The 23,644-nt window shown below is 39.8% G+C and overlaps 1 protein-coding gene across 8 annotated transcripts in view; it reads right to left on the reverse strand.

Moving 5' to 3' along the window:
• tgm2l (transglutaminase 2, like) overlaps positions 1 to 23,644 on the reverse strand; it is a 170,631-nt gene that overhangs the window by 146,678 nt on the left and 309 nt on the right. For 3 of the 8 annotated variants that reach the window (XM_073929967.1, XM_073929966.1, XM_073929965.1), the window contains exons 2-10: positions 23,379 to 23,537; positions 9,437 to 9,613; positions 7,868 to 8,098; positions 6,681 to 6,799; positions 4,124 to 4,252; positions 3,518 to 3,695; positions 2,052 to 2,190; positions 1,073 to 1,176; positions 712 to 954 (exon numbers count right to left, since the gene is read on the reverse strand). In XM_073929967.1, coding sequence (XP_073786068.1) covers positions 712 to 954; positions 1,073 to 1,176; positions 2,052 to 2,190; positions 3,518 to 3,695; positions 4,124 to 4,252; positions 6,681 to 6,799; positions 7,868 to 8,098; positions 9,437 to 9,551 — 1,258 coding nt within the window. In that variant the 5' untranslated portion in view covers positions 9,552 to 9,613; positions 23,379 to 23,537. Of the gene's footprint in view, positions 1 to 711; positions 955 to 1,072; positions 1,177 to 2,051; positions 2,191 to 3,517; positions 3,696 to 4,123; positions 4,253 to 6,680; positions 6,800 to 7,867; positions 8,099 to 9,436; positions 9,614 to 12,514; positions 12,626 to 23,378; positions 23,538 to 23,644 lie in introns of those variants that run through there. The other 5 variants (XR_012394020.1, XR_012394019.1, XM_073929963.1 and 2 more) reach the window with 3 other exon arrangements.

Here is a 23,644-nt window from a genome sequence, read left to right on the forward strand (position 1 = left end):
GGGAAAATTGACAGAACACTAGAAGTTGCTGAGACTTTGAGTTCAGTATGTTGATGTATTTCCATCCAAAATTGAATATTTTACAATAATAGTTAAAAATGCGGGGACGGGGCTTTCTTCTTGAGCATCATTTCCTCTTAGCAACTAATCGTAAGTGGGGCGTACTTAAGAATATTGGTCACACTTCACGATAAGGTTTATTAGCTAATGCTAAGTAATGCATTTACTAACATGAACAAACAATGAACAATACATTTACTACAGTATTTATTCATGTTTGTAAACATTAGTTAATGAAAATACAGTTGTTTATTGTTAGTTTATGTTAACTCATGGTGCATTAACTAATGTTAACAAGGATGGACTTGAATGTTAATAATACATTAGTAAATGTTCAGTTATGATTAATAAATGCTGGACATGTGTTTTTCATGATTAGTTCATGTTAGTAAATGCATTAATTTATGAACCTTATTGTAAAGTGTTACCAGAATATTGTGCCTGAAGCCATCAAAATGACGTCAACAAAGAAGAAGTGCCACTCCAAATTCAGAAGCAAATGGTTAGTTTTTAATTGAAGATGACCAAAACAACCTTTTTTTTCAGTGGATTAACTTGTTCAGATTAATTGTTCACCTAAAAAATAGCTATTTAAATATTGTGCATTTTAATTTTACACCGACTTGAAATGAGTTGCCTGTTTAACGTTACCTTCAGGATATTTGTAGTTGGCAGTAATGTCCTCTCTGAAGTCTCCGTAGACACTCTTAGTGCTAATCTTCCGGCCTATAATTTTACTGTTTTGTGACACTTCTGATCGTTCCCCATCTGGATGAACAATCCAGACAATTAGATCAGCGTTCACCTCAGAAAACACAAATGGGGTGTCATACTTCAACCCCACCTCTCCCTCCTTTACCGCACGGACAGGACAAGGCCCACAGCAGAAGATTCCTGTAAAATTATGAAACAAAAGTATGTAGATAATCCAGCTAAATTTCCAGTAAAAGAAGATGGGGAAAATGGTTATGGATGTTTATTTATGCACAAGGAAGGCAAGAAGAAAGATTACCATCACTCCTTTCTTGAGGAGTTGGATCGAGCACTTGCCATCCATCATAACCTTCTGGAAGGTCCTCACGTTTCATCCAGGATTCAACCCAACAGTGGTAATTCCTGTAAAAAAAGAAGGGTGAAGAAATATTGTTGCTTAGCATTACTCTTCCATGACTCAGTGGTTAGCACTGTCACCTCACAGCTAGAAGGTCGCTGGTTTGAGTCCCAGCTTGGTCAGTTGGCATTTCTGTGTGGAGTGTGCATGTTCTCCCCGTGCTTGGGTGGGATCGCTCCGGTTTGCTCCAGTTTCCACAGTCCAAAGACATGAGGAATTGGTGGATTGAATAAACTAAATTGGCCATAGTGTATGTGTGAGGAGTGTGGGAGGAGAGTGTGTGGGTGTTTCCCAGTACTGAGTTGCAGCTTGAAGGGCATTCACTGTGCAAAACATGCACTGGATACATTGGTGGTTCATTCCGCTGTGGCGATCCCTGATGAATGAAGAGACTAAGCCAAAGGAAAATAAATGGCTGAATGATATTGTGCATTGGTGCAGACACTAAATTAAAGATTCTATTTCTTTTTTAGTGTGGATTGGCTTTAGGTACAGCATATGCTTAGATTAAACAATGTCAGTTGTGTGTTGTTGTGAACACTAATATCAATACTAATTAGTATGACTGCAACATGTGCTTGTAATAAACACATCATAACCATGCATTGGTGTGGACACTAAGCCGAAGGATAAGAAATGACTGAAGGTTTAAAAATGGTGTTTTTTGATGTGATGGCGAAGTAGAAGAACCATCTTCAAAGAACCATTCAAAATTATTTTTAAAGGACTGCTTTTAGTGTAAAGAACATTTAAGAATCTGAAGAACCTTTTGTGCAATAGAAACATTCCACAGATGTTAAAAAGGGTACTCATGGAAACATAAACACCGTTAAATTAATATTTAAGTGTGTAGTTGAGCATGTGGCATATAGTAACTCACCAAATGGTGTCCTTCCTGCCTTCAGACACACTTTCAAGCTGATCATTGACAAGGTAATCCACAGCAATGTTTGCATCAGTGTCGTGAGCAGATGAGTAATTGGTGATACATCTGGTTGGGATGCCAAGACATCGGAGTACTGTCGAAAGGGCACATTACAGATCACATGTGAGGCAGAGACAGAAATAATAACAGTAGTATGCTATTCTGTATTTAGTCAGTGAGTCAGATGTTGATACAGTAACTGCCCTGGGCTGCTTTTCTCAAAAGCATTGTTATTCAATTGTGTTTAAAAGTTGTTGTTTTTTAACTTTGTTGGTTACAACCATTATTGGATTTGGGGAGTACACCAATAATTTAGCTTAACTGTCAAAGAATCAAGCATATGAACACAGCAGGTCATTTGATCATGTTCAGTGTAATTGAAAACAATTTATTTTCACCATTTCAGTATGCAGTCATGTCATAGCATCACTTTTGATAAAGAGTGCAAATTCAGGTAATATACAACTCTAGAGGCAAATAATTGAGTTTTAAAATTTAGAAACCATTTAGGCAATCTCTGGGTCTGGTGGGAGCAATTTTATCTTAGATTAGCATAAATCCTTGAATCGGTTTAGACCATTAGCATTTCAATCAAAAAATGTCAAATAAAGATTTTTGATCATTTTCTTATTTAAAGCTTGATTTCAAGCTTTTGCAGTTACATCATGTGCTAATAAAATTAAAAGTTGCTGTTTTCTAGGCTGATGTGGCAAGGATCTATACTCTCATTCTGGCATAATAATCAAGGAACTTGCTGCAGTTTCATGGCTGTATCAGGCACAATGATATAACAGTGTAGTTTTACGTAGCTGAGGACTATTTTCAGGTGCTGCATTATTCATTCATTCATTCAATTTCAGCTTAGTCCCTTTATTAATCTGGGGTCGCCACAGCGGAATGAACTGCCAACTTATCCAGCATATGTTTTATGCAGCGGATGCCCTTCCAGCTGCAACCCATCACTGGGAAACATCCATACACACTCATTCACACGCATACACTAAGGACAATTTAGCCTACCCATTCACTTATAGCGCATGTCATTGGACTTGTGGGGAAAACTGGAACATCCGGAGGAAACCCACGTGGGAAGAACATGCAAACTCCACACAGAAAAAGGCCATCTGACCCAGCTGAGGCTCGAACTAGGGACCATCTTGCTGTGCGGCGATTGTGCTACTCACTGCGCCTTGCTGCATCATATCATTATAAAAGCTATTTTTGTGAGATGCTAATGGTCTAATCCAATTCAATGGTTTATGCTAAGCTGAGCTAAAAGTGCCCCTGCCAGACCCAGGGATCAGCTGAATGGATTTAAAAATGATGAAACTCAACTGTTTAACTTTAGGGGAGTGTAAAATCAGCCTACATCCAAACAAAGTGTAGTTTTCATTTAACCCAGGCTTATGTGGCATTCCCACCTGTGCAGGCCACTCCTGTAAACACCCAGCACTGGCCATAGCGCACTTTCTGTCCTCCATCTTCACTCCAGCGCCTCAGGATGGGCACACTGCCAGTCCACCTTGTGGGGGCCACTCCATCACTGTACTCTCCATCCCACCGTCCCGATACCACCCCGCGGTCATCATTGGCATTCACCTGTTAATGCAATGCATTCTGTATATTTACCACGTCACGCTGTGGTTTAAAGTCATAGTTTACTCAAAAAATTAAGGTTTACTCACTATTTACTTGCCCTTAAGTGATTCCAAACCATTATGTGTTTCTTTACTCTGTTGAACACAAAAGAAGATATTTTGAAGTGGGCTACAAACCTGTAACCATTGACTTCCATTGTGGGGAAAACAAATACTATAAAAGTCAATGGTTTCCAGCTTTCTTCAAAATATCTTCTTTTGTGTTGAACAGAAGAAAGAAACTTATTAAGGTTTGAAACAAGTGAAGGATGAGTAAATGATTTTTGGGTGACCTATTCCTTTATTGCTGTGGAAAATCATTTATGCTTCAGCAAATATCATTATAACAGGGGTGGAGGCAATAAATGGCCATGCTAGCAGATGCCTTACCATGGCAGTAATAGTCCTGCTGACATAAACAGGGCTTGCTCTGTTGAAGATGTCCATCTCTGAGTTTTTCAGGGCTGCAGGTGAATTGTCCAGCACATCGAAGCAAATATCCACAACATCTTTTTCAAACTGTTTAAAACAGAGAATGAAAAGCATATAAATAGCTTAGTTTGCCTGCATCTGTTTTGCCATTTTGGGCATTTTGTCACAAATTTAGAGACTGTTGTTTTGACTGTTTGTAATCAAACCCATATTGGTGACATTTTTGTGATTAACAGACAAATAAAACATTTATTTTCTATGTTGTCAGGTCAGCCGACCAGCTCCTCCTGGGTGTGTCCAGGACAAGTCAAAAGCTCATTGGGATTTTGCTGTGTCTGCACCAAAATTGTGGAATGAGTTGTCATTGTATATTAGACAAGCCTCTTCCATTACTGTTTTTAAATCTCTTCCTAAAACCCACTTGTTCAAAATGGCTTTTAGCACAGCGTGAGATTGAGACATTTTGTTTATATATTTATTTTATTTTTTATTCTTATTTTATTTTTTTAAGTATTTGCTACACTTTGTTTTACTCTCTATTATCAGCATTTTGGTCAACTGTGTTGTTTTGAAGTGCTATAAATAGCATAAATAAATAAAATAAAATTGAATTTAATTTAATTTAATTTAATTTAATTGTTGTCACATTATCCTTTCATAAGTAAACATGAATGAGTCACAGCACAAACATTGTCTTTAACTTATGTGTGGTCAATTTGTCGGAAAACCTTTTTTTTCGGAGCAGAAGACTGCATATATGACTACATATAATAGGCTAAACATGTCTGACAAATGAAGAAAAAAAATGTAAATGTGAATGGGCTCTATGCACAAGTAGTGTTTTAGTCAATGATGAACTTCCAGTGAAAGGGTAATGTGACTATTTTCAGTTTTATAAGGTTTCTTTTACAGCATCGAAACTAAAATACATTCAGTTAAATAGACTTAAGCATTTCTTTAGTTGTTTAAGTGAGAAAAAAGAGACGAAAGACGTTGTCATTAGCAGCATGCTCCATTGAAAATTCTTTGGTAAAATTAATTTCCATATTTTAAAGACATGGCATGGAAAAATATAATTTAATGCAGTGCTACATGTTTGGTCTGATGCCCACTTTATATTGTATCTCAGCCAGGCAGTGAAGATTGCTGTTTTTTTTTTTAAGAAATATTATTTTAAACGCAGCGGTTTTGTATGGGATGACAACTGACCGGAAGCCCTATGGTTGGCTGACTGAAATTAAAAGTCTGTGTACATATATACCCCATAGTAAATATAAATATGGAGAATTTGGCTGTATTAAAACAGGAAAATAAATAATTGTATGTAATACTTTGCTAATATAATGTAATGACATAATAAATATGCTAATTAGCACTTGACATCATCTAGTTACATTTACCATCTTTTTAGTCTGGTTTTAGGTACTTAATAATGATGTCATTTGGCAACACTGGCCAGCATTAGTATACAATGTAAGCTTACATGGGGATGCACAGGTTTAAATAAAATATAGCTAAATAGAAGTTGTGTATGCAGAATTTTATGAACGTTAAAGGGGACCTATTATGCCCCTGTTTACAAGATGTAAAACAAGTCTCTGATGTCCCTAGAGTGTGTATGTGAAATTTTAACTCAAAATACTGACAAATAATCTTTGAAATGCCCCATTTTAAGCTTTGATACAAATTGTGCCATTTTGGTGACTTTCACTTTAAATTAAAATGGGATTGTGCTCTTTTTAAAAGAGGGCGGAGCTGCAAATGCCATGTCAACACAGTGGCAGATTCAAAAGCAAGACTGACGTCCTATGCTAATGAAAGAAAACATCACTAGTGGGCAGGGTATTACCCATTTGATGACATGTACACTGGGAGAATATCAATAAAAGACTTTCTGCAGACGTTTTTTGAAGTGTGATAATAAAAAATTAAATTAATTCATTTTTTACCAATAAGTAGCTGGTTATATTCACACACTGCTGCCACACAACTGTGTTCAAAATCTTTATGAAAGTGATTTTTGCATAATAGGTTGCCTTATATATGCCTAAACCATCTTAAACTGCCTGTGTATAATGGCACATACGATAAAACTATTGTTGAAATTGATAATAAATGCCAAAATTTGCCTGAGTAGGGTTTATTTTAATAAAGAGAAAACTTTAGTTTTAGTTTCCCAGTCCTCAAATTTATATCTTAATGAAAGCAGACAGTCCCTTGTTTGTGAGACAGACATTATTGCCCGAAATGTCTGACATCCACAGAGAGTGATTACGGAGCAGACAAGCCCTCTGCGGTTGACCTGTCACAGATCTGTCACAATTCACACACTGCCTCATCTGAATTCCACCACCATGCAACATCACCCATAATTCCTGCCTGTGTGTCAGTCATCTCAGTCCATGGCACTTTCTCAGAGAGACCACTGACCACATGAATGTCTGCACAGATGGGGGCTGTATAAATTTGGATTTTATATTTTTCGTAAGCAGTTGTGAATGCTTTTGTGTGTTACCTGTCCAAAGTTCCACGGCACAGTGGTTATATCGTCCCATGCGCCCTGGTACAAGATACCGTTTTCATTTAAAATGTACTCCTGCAGCATCTCCTCGCTTGGAAGGTACACACAGTCATCTGCAGGAAACAAATGTAATCATCAGAATGACTTTTTCTGAATGGTGAACGATAAAACACTGACAGCCAATTAGAATTCACAGAGCTTGAGCATTTAAAGCAACAGACAACATACCTTGCCTGTAATTAAAAAATAAATGCTATTGTGCATTGTTGCCGAGACTAAATAAAATTTTTTGGTTGTTTTTGGTGTGTTGTTGTCCTTAAATGCAGCATGTGCTTGAATAAACAGACCATAACCATGTATTGGTGTGGATACTAATATTGCTATTGTTATAGTTATTGTTATCATTCTGCCAACATTAAAAAATACTCTAGCAATTTACAGTAATTACTAAGGTGTTTTTAACCATACTATAATAGATAAATTAATTTGTTGTGTTAATTTTAAAGTTGCTGTAGTGATGCAATAACTATGATCATATAAACAAATGACCGAATACTGTAGTAAGTTTTAATACACCTCAGTTTACTGTAGTAAAAACTAAAGTGCACTACATAATTTGTTACAGTTGATCAGTTTCCAATATTTGATAGTATGCTGTAACAGAGTTGTAAATATAATATTTAATGTATAATGTACTTAATTATAGTATGATGCAAAAACACTAGTATTGACTATGCATTACTATAGTATTTTTTACATGTTGGTGATTGATGTTTGCATTGTGAAACCTTATATTTTTCCAACAACAACTATCAATATTCCATGGGACATAAAAAAAACATGGTAAAAGTGGTCAGAAAAATGTTAACACCATATTCAAAGTTAGCACAGGTTGAAGCTACACTCTAAAAAATAAAGATGCTTTATTAGCATTTCTAACATCTGAGAGTTCTAACATCTAACTCTGAACCTTTTAATTCCCTAAAAGGTTATTTATAGTGACAAAAGATCTTTAGTATTCAAATATTCTGCATTTTATGAAAAAAACGTTTCTCTTTTCAACCTAAAATATTTCTTCTATCTCATTGCTATTGAAAACTACTTTGCAATCTTTATTTTTAAAAGTACAAATAAATTATATGATTTTGTCCTAAAGAGAGGATTCTTTCATCATTTCTCACCTTTGCACCAGGGATTAAACAGCAGGTAGAAGGTCTGAGGACTGGTTTGCTCCTGGATCTCCCCATCCGCAGAGAGCAGAACCACAGTCATGCTGTAGAGACCCACAGGAGCATCAGCAGGGCTGTGGAGGGTCAGCATCACCTCCCCTTGAGCGTTACGCTGACTGAACCACCATTTCCCAGGATCCTGCTCTGAGTCCGATACCTTCAGGACCACCTCATTATTCTTACCTGTAACACACAACCATATATGCAGATAATAATGGATAAACATGACATGAAATGTGTTTGAAAATGTACTCATTTACTCACCTCGCTTATCACAAACCTGTTTTAGTTTCTTTCATTTGTGAAAACACAAATCAAGATCTGAAAATGTTTGGAAATTGGTAACCACAAACTTCCTTAATATTTGTTTTACCAGTTTCTACACTGCAAAATAACAATTTTCTTACTTTGATTTTTGTTTTGTTTCTTGTCTGCATTTCTAAAAATTCTTAAATCAAAAAGAAATTTCAAGACAAGCAAAACACATTGTCTTGTTTGAGAAATAATATGCCAAAATTTAGCTAGTAAAACTAAGTTCTTAAAACCTAAAACTAAGCAAAATAATCTTATGTCTAAAGGAAAAACAAGATTATTTTTCTTACCCCATTGGCAGATTATTTTGGTTGTTTTAAGGAAAAACTGACTTAATTTTGACATGTTAATTCTTAAAACAAGAAAACATGTATCTCTTGTCTAGAAAATGCTTCTTGATATAAGAATTTTTAGATATTTGGACCTGAAAGAAGACAAAAATCCAAGTGAGAAAATCATTTTTTCCAGTTTAGCATTCTTTAAAATATCTCCTTTTAGTGTTAATGTTCAACAGAACAAAGTAACTGGATGAGAAAGAGTACCTCTTTTGTTTTTGGGTGAACTGGCCCTTTAAAGGGGACCTATATTGTAAAAATCCCTTATATAATATGTATAAACACACCTGTGTGGAAACAGTCTGTAAATATAACCAGCTTTGAATGCAAAATTATTATTTTTTTTTATAATCACTCTTTATAAAAACAGTCTGCAGAAACACTTTGATTGAAATTCTCCCTTTGTACATGTCATCATAGGGGGGAAAGCCTCGCCTATAGGACATTTGTCTTGATTTTGAATATGCCACTATGCTGACACATAGGCATTTGCAGATCTGCCCTCTTTTGAAAAGAGCACAATCTCATTTGAATTTAAAGCGACCGTGACCTGAATGGCACAATTTGGATCAAAGCCTAAAAGGGGCAGAGTTATAAAACATTATTTATGGGGTATTTTAAGTGGAAACTTCAGATATACACTCTAGAGACTTATTTTACATCTTGAAAAAAGGCATAATAGGCCTCTTCTAACAACACTGTTTATAATTATATTATATTGTTGTTTAGTTGGTGTTGTTTTTGAGGCATTGAAAATCCGTGTGATATGAATATTCTACCTATCAATTTCAGAAAATCCAGTCCACAATTTTTATGAGCCACCTGTTTGTCTGTCTCACTGTATTTCTGTTACTCTCTCATGATGGTTACTCACCCAGGTGTAGTATGAGGTTGATCTGGTGGTCTGGGAGTTGTGGGATTTGTTCTGTACACTGCAGTACCACAGAGAAGGGTTGACCTCTGCGCACCAGCAGACGCTCCACATCCATCTCCTCTGTGCGGTGAGCATGATTATTCTCGTAACACTGCAGATCTACATCACTCAGTATGGCTGGAACATCAAATATAAAAGATTTATTATTTGACATTTTGATAGTGTCACATATTGGCTGAACTAAATTGGCATCGTTTATGAGTGTTTGTGTGTGTGTGAATGGGAAAGTATATGGGTGTTTCCCAGAACTGGGTTGCAGCTAGAACAGCATATACTTCGTAAAAAATCACTTGGCATTTCTGTGTGGAGTTTGCATGTTCTCCCCTTGTTGACGTGGATTTCCTCCGGGTGCTGTTTCCCCCACAGTCCAAAGACATGCAAGTAAATTGGCCGTAGTGTACGAGTGTGAATGCAAAAGTGCATGGGTGTTTCCCAGTGTTAGGTTCTAGGTGGAAGCGCATCCACTGCGTAAAACATATGCTGGATAAGTTGGTGGTTCATTCCACTTTGGCAACCCTTGATTAATAAAGGGACTAAGGCGAAAAGAAAATGAATGAATGGATGGACTTCTGATGTTGTTTCCTAGCAACTTGATCAGTTCGAAATTTGCATGAAAAATTCCACCCCCAAGAAGTGTTTTATGGTGATCAAATTTGCATTCCGTTCATTCTTAGATTTGCATAATATGTGCATAATTCATGATAATTATATTGATTTGCATAATATGCACATACATTATATGTGAAAGTACCTTGAGGTTCCTGAGATGTAGGATCTTCATAGTTTCTAATTATCAAATGTAGGCAAATTCTTAACGCATGCAAAAGGACAAATGTTCTTGCCTTCACTGGCACTATAGTTTGTGGTTGCAGAAAGGAAATTTAGTGAAGAATTTAAAGTCATTTAAATAAATAAAAGGGCACACTTCTTGCAGAATTACACTGTAGCCAAGGCTAATTCATTCATTCATTTTCTTGTCGGCTTAGTCCCTTTATTAATCCAGGGTCTCCACAGCGGAATGAACCACCAACTTATACAGCAAGTTTTTACGCAGCGGATGCCCTTCCAGCTGCAACCCATCTCTGGGAAACATCCACACACACACTCATACACTACGGACAATTTAGCCTAACCAATTCACCTGTACCGCATGTCTTTGGACTGTGGAGGAAACTGGAGCACCTGAAGGAAAACCACGCGAAGGCAGGGAGAGCATGCAAACTCCACACAGAAACACCAACTGAGCCGAGGTTTGAACCAGCGACCTTCTTGCTGTGAGGTGACAGTACTACCTACTGCGCCACTGCCTCGTCTCCAAAGCTAACTCTATTTCTTTATGTATATAGCGTATAAACACTTGGTGGCTTAATATGTACTTATATGTGTATACTTTTACAATAGAATCAACATCTATCTGCATTGGTTACCGATTGAAGCTCTGATCAAGTTCAAATTACTAATGCTTGCTTACAGGACAGCCACTGGCACTGGACCCTCTTTCCTCCACTTGCCCCTTAAAGGTCTACACTGTCTCTAGGAGCCTGCGGTTGCAGCACTTACTTGTGGTGCCATCGCAGAGATGCTATAAGTCACTTTCCAATACCTTTTTATTCAATGTTCCACGATAGTGGAATGATTCAATCTAGAACTGTGGATTTACTGGTATCCTTCATATGACAACTAAAAACCCATCTCTTCTCAGAGCACCTGAACCCCAGTGAATAAAACCAAAACCACCTATTGAAGCACTTAACAAGTAGGCTGCAGCTCTTTAGCGCCAACCACCTCCAGCTCAAATCTGCTTAATAGTTTGCAGTAGACTTGAACACCAAACCCCCCCCCAAAGCTCCTAACTCCTAACACTCTGAGCACAAACAAGTTACTTTGCCCAACTAACACTTCTTTTGTGTATTGCCTCGTGTTAAATCGCTGAATACCTCCTTAATTGTAAGCGTCTGCTAAATGACTAAATGTAAATCTCTTATAAATATTTACAATATTACGTACCTAAATTACGTGGTGAAACATCTGGACTCTGATCACTGCTCCTTGATGCCTCATTTAAGTTTAATGTTACAGTCATGCAACATTGTTTGCTGCTTTCCAAAAGCTCTAAAGATCAGACCTCACAACGAGATCCCATACTTGACCAAATAAAATACTACAGTTTGCCAACAAATCAGTGGTCCGCTTTCATGTTTATTTTAACACCGCAAAGCATCTCTAACCCACCTGCCCAGCAATACAAAACCAACAGAAGATATGCCATCAGGAATATTTCACTAGCACATTTAGCATCTGTTAGAGTAAGAATATGACTCAGAGGAAAATCCTAATAGATTTTTTTAATTTGATCCAGGGAAGAAAGACCACATTTTAGGGATATAAATTAAAATGTGGTTTGGTGAGCAGATGTTTTTTCCTGCACCAATGGAAAAGTATTATACCAACTCTACTGGCACTGAACTGCTGTGTAGTAATGAATTTGAGTTCACATATGCAAAACATTTCTCAAAAACATTATCTCTACAAAAACAATCTTCACAGTAGTTCATTAGCAAACAAAGACTTCTTATACAACATAAAACATCTGCTAGCTCACAGTTGTACGACTGCACTATTCAACTGAATTGTTATTAGCTCATTATTTCCAGGTGTTTTTTATTTCATTTATTTATGGCTTTGAGTTGCATTATGGGAACTTGATCTCGGCTCCTAATTCTGATGTTAAAAATGTATCTCTGCAGTTTAACAAAATTACTTTTCTAGCATTTCCGTAGTTTAAATTCATGTATTGTCTGAGTTGCCTGCGTAAAATAAAGTATAAAAACATGTACTGAGCTATCAGTGCCTAATCTGATCATTTTAGATTTGTTTCTTAAAGTGTATTTAATGTAAATGTATAACAGATGTACATGTCAAAAATTATACATTAATATTTCTCCCGGTCATATAAATGTACTCATTCTGCAACATTTATAGATAGAGGTAGAAATATATATATAAGAAATGACCTACCATTATAGCTGGCCATTGATGGATTTAGCTTGACAAGTCGTCTATGAGCCTTACAATCCTGCTCTTGATGTTTCCTGTAAATTTCCAGTCCAGTCCAAGGCAGCTGTGCTCTCTCTGCATTTTAAGGGTCCATTTTTATAACGAAAACACATCCACGCCCCTCCGTCTCTATCGTTGACTGTCCTTCTTTCTGCATTAGACACACCCTGACTCACACATCCTACCCGTGGCCTTTATGACCTCTGACATCACACACACATACAAGATCCTGCAGGCAGCCTGAGGTGCGAAGTGTGTACAGACAGTGATCTGTGTTTGTAAATGTAGCTCTAACTCGGCCTCTGTGGAAAAACGGGCAAGGTTTGGGAATTTACTACAACCAGCGTAAGTTCTGGATGCACGTCATTGCTGGAAATGCTGTCTCTTTTCCGTAGTGGACCAGGTCACACACTGGGACCTTTGTTAAGGTTTGGATGATTGAGTAACACTTCAATAGTATTCCATAGATCTGCTCCACCTCTCTTTGCTTGACTCATACTCAGTTAGTTTCTATTTTTAAAGTCACTTGAGTGAAAAGGCACATTAAATGAATGCATGCTCTGACTTATGTGAATTGGGCTTCAAATGTTGAATTCAATGAGGGTACACCTTTTCCTGTCATAAAATGAAAGAGAGGCATTTGATTTAAATTAACACTCCACTTTTTTGCCAATAAACTTATTTTACAAGTCACTTAGTGTTAAAGAGTTGAGTTTTACCATTTTTGAATCTCTTCAGCTGATCTCCGCGTCTAAACTTTTAGCTTAGCTTAGCATAAATCATTTAATCGAATTAGACCATTAGCATCGCACAAAACAAATCAAAAAGGGTTTTGATAATTTTCCTATTTAAAGCTTGACCCTTCTATAATTACATTGTGTAGCAGGTCCGATAGAAAATGAAATGTTGCTAATTTCCATATTGATATGGCTAGGATCTAGACACTACCAGACAAAAATATTGTCCTTTATCCAAGTATTAGGAACAACAAACAATAACTTGACTTAGTTGATTATTTGGTATCAGAAGTGGCTTATATGAGAGGCCTAGGCCTTTAGATCAGGGTTATTTTACCAAAATAAAGTATGATCATGCTTTTGATCACGGTTTTTAATTATTTAATTAGACTTTGCTTAGACATAAGTCTTTTCCCTTAACAGAAATGTACAGTATAGAAAATAAAGTCATGCTGCAGAGGAAAAATAATTAATATTGTGTATGACTCCCCTGAGCTTGGAGGACTGCATCCATACATCTCTGCAATGACTCAAGCAGCTTATTAATAAAGTCATCTGGAATGGCAGAGAGAGCGTTGCAGGACTCCCAGAGTTCATCAAGATTCTTTAGATTCATTTTCAATGCCTCTAGTTTCATCTTACCCCAGACATGTTCAATAATGTTTATTTCTGGTGACTGTGCTGGCCAATCCTGGAGCACCTTGACTTTCTTTGCTTTCAGTAACTTTGATGTGGAGGCTGAAGTATATGGAGCGCTATCCTGCTGAAGAATTTGCCCTCTCCTGTGGTTTGTAATATAATGGGCAGAACCAAACTTGACTGATTTCTGTGAGAATCTTGGCTCCATGCGGCTTCCAATAGGTCTTGGGATGCAGTTCAACAGATGATTCATTGAAAAAATCTACCTAATCTGCCACTTTTCTGAATGATCAACTAGAATTCAAGTTATTATTTGTTGTTTTTACAACCGGAGTCATGAGAAGACTTTTGTCAGGGAGTGTATTATCATTCTGGTGTAATAATCATAAAGGAACTCTGCTGCACCTGAACATTTCTAAATAGGAAAATTATCAAAACTCTTTTTTTGATTTTTATTTATTTATTTATTTTTGAGCGAGATGCTAATGGTTTAATCAGATTTTAATGGTTAAGCTAAGCTAAAAGTGCTCCCGCCAGACCCGGAGATTGGCTGAAAAACGTATAAATGATAAAACTGAATTCTAACCCTAACTCTATGTCATGTTCACCAGCGAACAACCACCAGATGTCGCTGGTAAACACTCACTCATAAAACTACATATCTGCCTTCTTCTGGACTACATATGCATACATGCACTTCTCCTAGACACTCACACCTGCTCACTCATCCAGCTTGATTACATTTGCACACCTGAGGACTTTCAGAAACTGATTAACACACACTATTTAAGCCACACATTCACCCCTTCAGTTTGCCGAGTCTTGTTTATCTGTAAGGTGACATTACAACGCGTTATCCTGGTCTTGTTTCTCTGTGTTTTGAACCTAGCCTTGTTTATTTAGTTTTCCTTGTCTGCCGCCTGCCTTTCGACCTCTTGCTTGTTAACTGACTACGATTCTGGATTGTCCTCACATACCTGTTTGCTCCCGTATTGACCACTGCTTGCCTGACTGTGAATAAACCTGCACATTGGATCCTACCCTCTGTTGTGGTGTTACTCCCCGGCGTTACAGAAGACTCGGCCACACAATGGATTCAGCGGGTATCAAGATCATGTGTCTGCGTCAGGAAGCCCGGTCTATAGAGGAATACGTGAAGGACTTCATCCAGGTAGCCCATTTAACATCTTTGGATGACTTATGCCTAATGATTTTCTTTCGTGGAGGACTTTCTGAGCCCCTATATTCCACAATGCCTTTGCATGACCCCCACGGGACTCTAGAAGGTTATATTGATCTTGCACTTCAAATGAGTGGGTCCCCCTTCACTGTAGGAGAGGTGGAGGACACCCCTAAATATTTTTTGGGGGGGGGCAAAGGACAGCAAGACCCGCTGGCAACGGGGCTTGCTGCTCATTCCATCACCACACTCCCAGCTCACAAGATGGCCGACTCCAGTCCTCCAGCTCACAAGATGGCCGACTCCAGTCCTCCAGCTCACAAGATGGCCGACTCTAGTCCTCCTGAGCTCGCTGAATGGCCGCCGCCTCCTGAGCTCGCTGAATGGCCGCCGCCTCCTGAGCTCGCTGAATGGCCGCCGCCTCCTGAGCTCGCTGAATGGCCGCCGCCTCCTGAGCTCGCTGAATGGCCGCCGCCTCCTGAGCTCGCCGAATGGCCGCCGCCTCCTGAGCTCGCCGAATGGCCGCCGCCGCCTGAGCTCGCTGAATGGCCGCCGCCGCCTGAGCTTCCTGAATGGCCGCCGCCGCCTGAGCTTCCTGAATGGCCGCCGCCGCCTGAGCTTCCTGAATGGCCGCCGCCGCCTGAGCTTCCTGAATGGCCGCCGCCGCCTCCTGAGCTTCCTGAATGGCCGCCGCCGCCTCCTGAGCTTCCTGAATGGCCGCCGCCTCCTGAGCTTCCTGAATGGCTGCCGCTTCCTGAATGGCCGCTGCCTCCTGAGCTTCCTGAATGGCCGCCACCTCCGCCTCCTGAACTCCCTGAACGGCCGCCGCCGCCTGAACTCCCTTAACGGCCGCCGCCGCCTGAACTCCCTGAACGGCCGCCGCCGCCTGAACTCCCTGAACGGCCGCCGCCGCCTGAACTCCCTGAACGGCCGCCGCCGCCTGAACTCCCTGAACGGCCGCCGCCGCCTGAACTCCCTGAACGGCCGCCGCCTGAACTCCCTGAACGGCCACCGCCTCCTAAGCTTCCTCAATGGTCGCAGCCTCATGATCCAGGGCCACTGCAGTTCCACGCTCCAGGCCCTCCGCAGTTCCACGCTCCAGGCCCTCCGCAGTTCCACGCTCCGGGCCCTCCGCAGTTCCACGCTCCGGGCCCTCCGCAGTTCCACGCTCCGGGTCCTCCGCAGCTCCACGCTCCGGGTCCTCCGCAGCTCCACGCTCCGGGTCCTCCGCAGCTCCACGCTCCGGGTCCTCCGCAGCTCCACGCTCCGGGTCCTCCGCAGCTCCACGCTCCGGGCCCTCCGCAGCTCCACGCTCCGGGCCCTCCGCAGCTCCACGCTCCGGGCCCTCCGCAGCTCCACGCTCCGGACCCTCCGCAGCTCCACGCTCCAGGCCCTCCGCAGCTCCACGCTCCAGGCCCTCCGCAGCTCCACGCTCCAGGCCCTCCGCAGCTCCACGCTCCAGGCCCTCCGCTGCGCCACGCTCCAGGCCCTCCGCTGCTCCATGCTCCAGTCCTGCCCCCGCTGCATGGTCCTGGCCCTCCATCCCTCCCCCAGTTCCACCTCCGCTCCACCTCCCGCCTGAACAGTATTAGGAGTGTCTGGAAGCCACTCCTTAGAGGGGGGGCTCTGTCATGTTCACCAGCGAACAACCACCAGATGTCGCTGGTAAACACTCACTCATAAAACTACATATCTGCCTTCTTCTGGACTACATATGCATACATGCACTTCTCCTAGACACTCACACCTGCTCACTCATCCAGCTTGATTACATTTGCACACCTGAGGACTTTCAGAAACTGATTAACACACACTATTTAAGCCACACATTCACCCCTTCAGTTTGCCGAGTCTTGTTTATCTGTAAGGTGACATTACAACGCGTTATCCTGGTCTTGTTTCTCTGTGTTTTGAACCTAGCCTTGTTTATTTAGTTTTCCTTGTCTGCCGCCTGCCTTTCGACCTCTTGCTTGTTAACTGACTACGATTCTGGATTGTCCTCACATACCTGTTTGCTCCCGTATTGACCACTGCTTGCCTGACTGTGAATAAACCTGCACATTGGATCCTACCCTCTGTTGTGGTGTTACTCCCCGGCGTTACACTCTAACTCTATCCGCTTGTTAAGTCGTGACTTATTGAATACTGTTTATGGGTCCAAGCTGCTACTCATTTGAATTGAAAAAAATATTAGTTTATGACCTTTTTTTTGTCATATCACATCGCCTATTAAAGGGAAATTTATATAAAACCATGCTGTACATGACCGTCTCTGGACATGCATCACAGACATCAATATTTTAACAATTTATAAAAAAAATTACTCACTGGCCATCGGATATTAGGCATGGATATATATGTAGCAATCTTGATTTTTAAAAGTACTACAGTGCTTCGTAAACATTTATTATTACCATTTGTTGAGTTTCCTCATTCAGTTTGATAGAGTGCTTGGACCAGAAGCCACTTTGCTTGACACCTAATAAGTGGATTGGTGATGTGGGAACATATAGCCAATTCCATCCGTGTTAAATAAAAAAATGTCAGGAGAGGGTTTTCTTCAATATCAAAAATATAAGTAATTTATTAGATACAAATGAATAATTTTATGACAGAGCTCTGGGTTATTTTACCTCAATGCAATATAAGGAATACATTCAGGAGATTTGCAACTAACTTACATTTCCCTGACGCCAGCATTTATACACAACCGATAATAACAGCTGGAGTTTTGGTGTAACGTCGCTTATCAATGATTCTGCTGTCCTTTGGCTGTTGCACCCAAACATACTTCCTCTTTCTGCAACCCTTCTCTGCATACCAGAACGGAACAGTTTAGTGCATCTTCAATATATTTCACAACTTCTACAAGCATCCAGCTCCTCGTGACATGTCTAGACTTCTTGTTAGACAAATGTCTGGAGCAAGAGCCCCCGCACTATATTTAATCTTATTCTGCTTTTTCCCTCTTGTCAGCAGTTCCTTCTAACGCCTGTTTCACACCGCAAGCCAAAGCAGTGCGTGAGCAGCGCGTAGGCAGCGCGTATGGAGAGCAGAAGCAGCACGCAGGCGTTTGCCTTTCACACCAGCTGCATCTGGAGCACGCAGCTCTTCGGCAGCTGCTGCAGAGATCAATCTATCTCTGTCTATTCAATCTAGTTACATATCTCTCTCTATTTGGACAAATGCACCTTTAAAATAAAACTTTTTATCTGCACTAAGGCCAGCAGCAACCTCCTCTTAAGCTGTTTCTTTAACCTGCAAGTCTTTATTTTAGAAGGTATATAAATCATGCAGTACTGTATGCTTCTCAAGCTCTATGAGGAGCGTCATTCATGTCTGAAGACAATCGCCTGTGATATCATGTCATTTGGTTTTTGATTGTCAGGATGTTTTAGGCCTTGTTACAATAATGTTTATACAATATAGTTATAATGATTTTTATACATGATCAAACTAGTGTTACTTTCTCCACTTCAGTAATGTCCAGCAGCAGAGTAACAGCTCGTGCAAAGAATGAGACGGACAAAAGAAATTAATGCACGCCCTTATTTTACTTATTTTAGTGTTGTCAGGTTCACAGTGCAACTTGAGTAAACATAAAACAAAACCGTATAAAACTGTCTTCTTCTGCTTCAGCTGCACAGCACAAAGCGAGCTCACATCATCCAGCATGCGTGTCAAACTACATTACCCATAATACACCTCGCTATGGACTACAACTACAACTACAACTCCTGTAAATATTCTATTTCCCCTCTCCTGCAACACTAGCATGCAACTTAAGCAAAACTGATACTAAAATTGTTTTACATTTTGTTTTGTAGTTCGGGCCTAAATAAATGTTTGTTGCAGTTTTTAATCATTTAAGTTCATTTGATTGACTATTTACAAGTCAGATGATATTATTAACTAGAGATGTAACGGTATCAGAATTTCACGGTACGGTAATACCTCGGTATGAATGTCACGGTACGGTATTTATTGAATCATTTACAGGAAAAAACAAAACTTATGAAAATACTCCAAAAAAGTGCCAAAAGTGTCAATGACATACAAATTAGTCATCTATCTGTAAGCTTTGAAACAGGAACTTTAATTTTAATAACAAAAAAATATTAAACCATGTAAAAAAATAAAGTTTCAATTTAGTATTGTTGAAAACTCATCACATTTAACATTTAATCACTCACTCACTTAGATAGAGATGGGTTTTAAGGAAAATTATCATATAAATATAATCTGGTAAAAGCTGGTATCTCTGGGCATTTACAATGTCCCCTGCAACAGAAAAAAACCCCTCTCATTTGGGACTGAGGTTTCTGGGACAAGAGAGGTATGAATTGGCCCAGGTTGACAGCAGTGGGTAACGTTGTGCATTGTCTTTCCCCCACTTGAGAGGACAAACCATGAGTGAGATAGAGATCTCCTGTCTGCATCAATCTGAACAGTGTGCTGACAACACCGCTATTCAGTACACGCGCGACAACACAGCTGAAAAGAACTCGCGCGACAACACCGCTATTCAGTACGCGCACGACAACACAGCTATTAAGTACGCGCGCGACAACACAGCTGATAAGAACTCGCGCGACAACACCGCTATTCAGTACGCGCGCGGCGACAACACCCGCTTTAGAGTTTTCCAGCTCTTTTTCATCCCCGCTTCTAGCAGCACACTCCATTTCCGCATTACTGGATCTGTAGCGACAACAGACCGCGAGGGATGATGGTCAAGCATGGGCTGATGGGAATTGTAGTTTTCGCTACCTCCCGTTCGCTTCATTCGCCTGAGCAAATTTTCTCAGAAGACCTATAGTTTTACCGAGTCATGCGACTACGGTAATATCGAAAAAAATTAATATTGCGGTATGACGGTATTTACAATACCGTTACATCCCTATTATTAACGCATTCATTGGGTAAAATTGCTACTTTTTTCAGTCATTCAATGTGTTTTGGTCATTATCAATGCACTGTCACTTAAATTAAGTGTGAGCAGCGTGGCAAAAATAGACCCAGCGCCAAAACTATCGCGCCAATACTGCTTCAGCAATGCTCACGCCTCGCTGCTGCTGCTGCTTGCGGTATTAAAGCTCTAATCTGTTAACATGGACGCCGAAAAAACACAGGCTGCTCACGCTCTGCTGACGCTTGCAGTGTGAAACAGGCTTAAGAAGTATGCAACACAGCAACAATGAAAGGAGAAATATGTCTGGCTAATATATGGTATCATACAAAATAAATGTGAACTGTGAGGTGACAGTACTAACCACTGAGCCACTCTTGTGTCGGCCTCTTTTATACTCAACAGAAGAAAAAAAACTCTTGGATCAAGCAAAGAGTGAGTAAATGATGACATTATTGTCATTTTTGGGTGAGCTATTCCTTAACACATTATAGATGTTTAACGTATATTATCCATGAAGTGTGAAGTGTAGTGCGCTGATTTGAAATGTCTGACATGTTAGTCGGAGGTCAAAGGGTCATACATAAGAAACAGCTAAAACTTCTGACATAATTTTGTGAGAAGTTTCCTGACTATTTGTGGAGTTAATTAAATTCCATTAAGCTTCCTCACCAATGTTATGACAGCGATACACTTTTAACAACTGGGAGTCACTTAGATCATTAAGAATTCTCTTTCCCAAAATAAAGTTATGTGTCTGCTGTATTGTCTGGAAGAACAATGACCTCTGCGGCAGTGGATTCTCACCATGCTGTGAGATTATTACAGTGCTTTTTAACCAGGCAGCCAGACAGAAGGGTTTCTGTCTCGCTGATATGGTGGAAAGCAATGCCAACACACCTACACATGGAGAGAGAGAAAAAGAGAAAACATTATTTGTGCATGTATGTGACACTGAGCTGAGGAATGCTGGTTTCACGAAGAAGATTTCACAAAATAGGATGAACTCAGATTTTTGTTGAATTTCACACTACTCTGTCATTCATTTACCATCAAAGAGATATCATCTTGAATGTCAGGAACATTAGGGGCTCTTCTGGATAAAAGTGTCTGCTAAATGAATAAATGTAAAGGGTTCAGAGGTTCAACTGGCGCTGACACTGTAATTTGTCATATCTTCAGTGTAAAGAAACAGTTGACTGCAGGGTCATCGGAAAGATCTGAAAAATGTATGAGAGGCTTTATGAATATGGAGATTATTAATATTGGAATATGTAAAATGACGACATGGTAGCTCAGTGGTTAGCACTGTCGCCTCACAACAAGAGAGTTGCTAGTTTGAGTCCCAGCTGGGTCAGTTGGCATTTCTGTGTAGAGTTTCCATGTTCTCCCTGTAGGTTTCCTCCGGTTTCTCCCACAGTGCAACATGCGCTATATGTATGACTTGAATAAGCTAAATTAGATGTAGTGTGTGTGTGTTTCCCTGGGCTGCTGCTGGAAGAGCGTCCGTTGTATAAAACATATTCTGGAATAGTTGGGGTTCATTTCGCTGTGGTGAATAAATAAATAAAGAGACTGAGTTGAAGGGAAATGAATGAATGGATGAATATGTAAAATGATTGCTGGTCAATGTTCTTGTCCTATATTTTCCATAAGCAGATCTGACCAATTCCAAACAACACATTCCTTCATTCATTTTCCTTCAGCTCACCTTATTCATCAGGAGTCGCCACAGCGGAATGAACCGCCAACTTATAATATATTTTACATTGCCCTTCCAGCTGCAACCCAGAACTGGGAAACATTCATACACTCTCATTCACACATACAGCCAATTCAGTTTATTCAATTCACCTATACCGCATGTCTATAGACTTCACTGTACTCTACTGACACAAATTTCCTGTTTATTCAAAAAATAAATATAATCATTTTGCTGTAATTTTCCTATTCGGATTAACCCAAGTCAGTGTTCTTGTCATATATTTTCCATAAGCAGAGCTTAGCAACAATACAATTCTTTAGAATAAATATTACTTGTGTACAATATACAATTGTACACATGCATTTATATTTAAATGGGCATATAACTGTTGAAGTAATAGTTCATCCAAAAATAAAAATGATCTCATCTTTTACTCACCCTATACTTCATCCAAACAAGATATTTTGTAGAATGTTGTAAACTGGTAACTACTGACATACATAGAAAAATAACGAATAATTTGGAAGTCAATGGTTACCGATTTACAACATTCTAATCTAATGCAGGGCGACACGGTGGTGCAGTGGGTGTTTCTTCGTTTCTGGATGATTCGAGAGGGGCTACAACCTACAGACCAAAGATTGTAGAAGACCTTTACGGCCCTGTTGTTTTGGATGCGTCCAATAGGGGGCGTTCAATATATTATGAGCCTTCACACTCTCATTATCAATCAAACCAAACTTAAAGCGAAACTTTGAAGAGGTAGCATTTTACAGTCTATGAGAGGTAGGCTTTGTCAAGTACTTTTAAAGCAAACGTGAAACTGCCAACAATTAGATATTTGTATGTATTTGTCTGTACATCAAAAGATTGGTGCAATAGGATATAATTGAATTTAATTTCAATTAGGAATTGTCCTCAATTTTAGCTAGCCACGTGTAAGCTAGCTTACATTTATCCACCCGCTTTGTCGTTCTTATGTAGACTTTGATGGTTTTTGTTGTCTGTCTCTAGCCTGAGTGAGGCCTTTCCATGTCAGATATATTCTTCTCCTACCATGTTTTAATTGCTTTATTTTACTCATGGATTTTGCAGCAACATTTGAAAATGTCTACAGATTTTGGATGGATTGAATAAGCCATACGAATCAGTATACAAAAAGACTGTCTAAAAAGATTTATAACAGGTCAATATGTAACGTTAGCTCTCTAAAAGATAATTTAACTGCACACCAGCTAAAACTCAGCAAAAACGTTTTAATAAGCAAAATAAACACACATATACACGTTTTTTATTTATTGAAAAATTATTTACCTCTGTTCCTTTTGTGCTAACGTACATTTTACAGACTCATCTATCTTCAGCGCTTCTCAATGACTCATTTGTTAAGAATTGACGCCATCTAGTGGCGGCTTTAAGTTTCATTTAATAATAATTTCCGTTTGCTGAAGTATGCCCTTATGAAAACATTCATTCATTCATTTTCTTTTCGGCTTAGTCCCTTCATCAATCAATGGTCACCACAGCGGAACAAACCGCTAGCTCATCCAGCACATGCTCCACGCAGCAGATGGTCTTCCAGCTGCAACCCATCTCTGGGAAACATCCATACACACTCACGGACATATACGGACAATTTAGTCTACGCAATTTACCTGTATCACGTTTATGGGTCGTGGGGGAACCCGGAGCAAACCGTCGGGAACACAGGAAGAACGTGCAAACTCCACACAGAAACGCCAACTGACCCAGGCGAAGTTCGAACCAGCGACCTTCTTGCTTGCTTTCTTGCTACCTACTGCACCACCGCGTCACTTGTTATGAAAACAAAGAATGAGGAAAAATATCGCCGTTAAAATAAAGTTAAACTCAACTGCTTTTATGTTCGGGCGTTTTTTTGTCTTTTAATGCTATCCTGTTA

Source organism: Danio rerio, chromosome 18 (genome assembly GCF_049306965.1).
Source record: "Danio rerio strain Tuebingen ecotype United States chromosome 18, GRCz12tu, whole genome shotgun sequence".
In the NCBI taxonomy this organism is placed as follows: domain Eukaryota; kingdom Metazoa; phylum Chordata; class Actinopteri; order Cypriniformes; family Danionidae; genus Danio; species Danio rerio.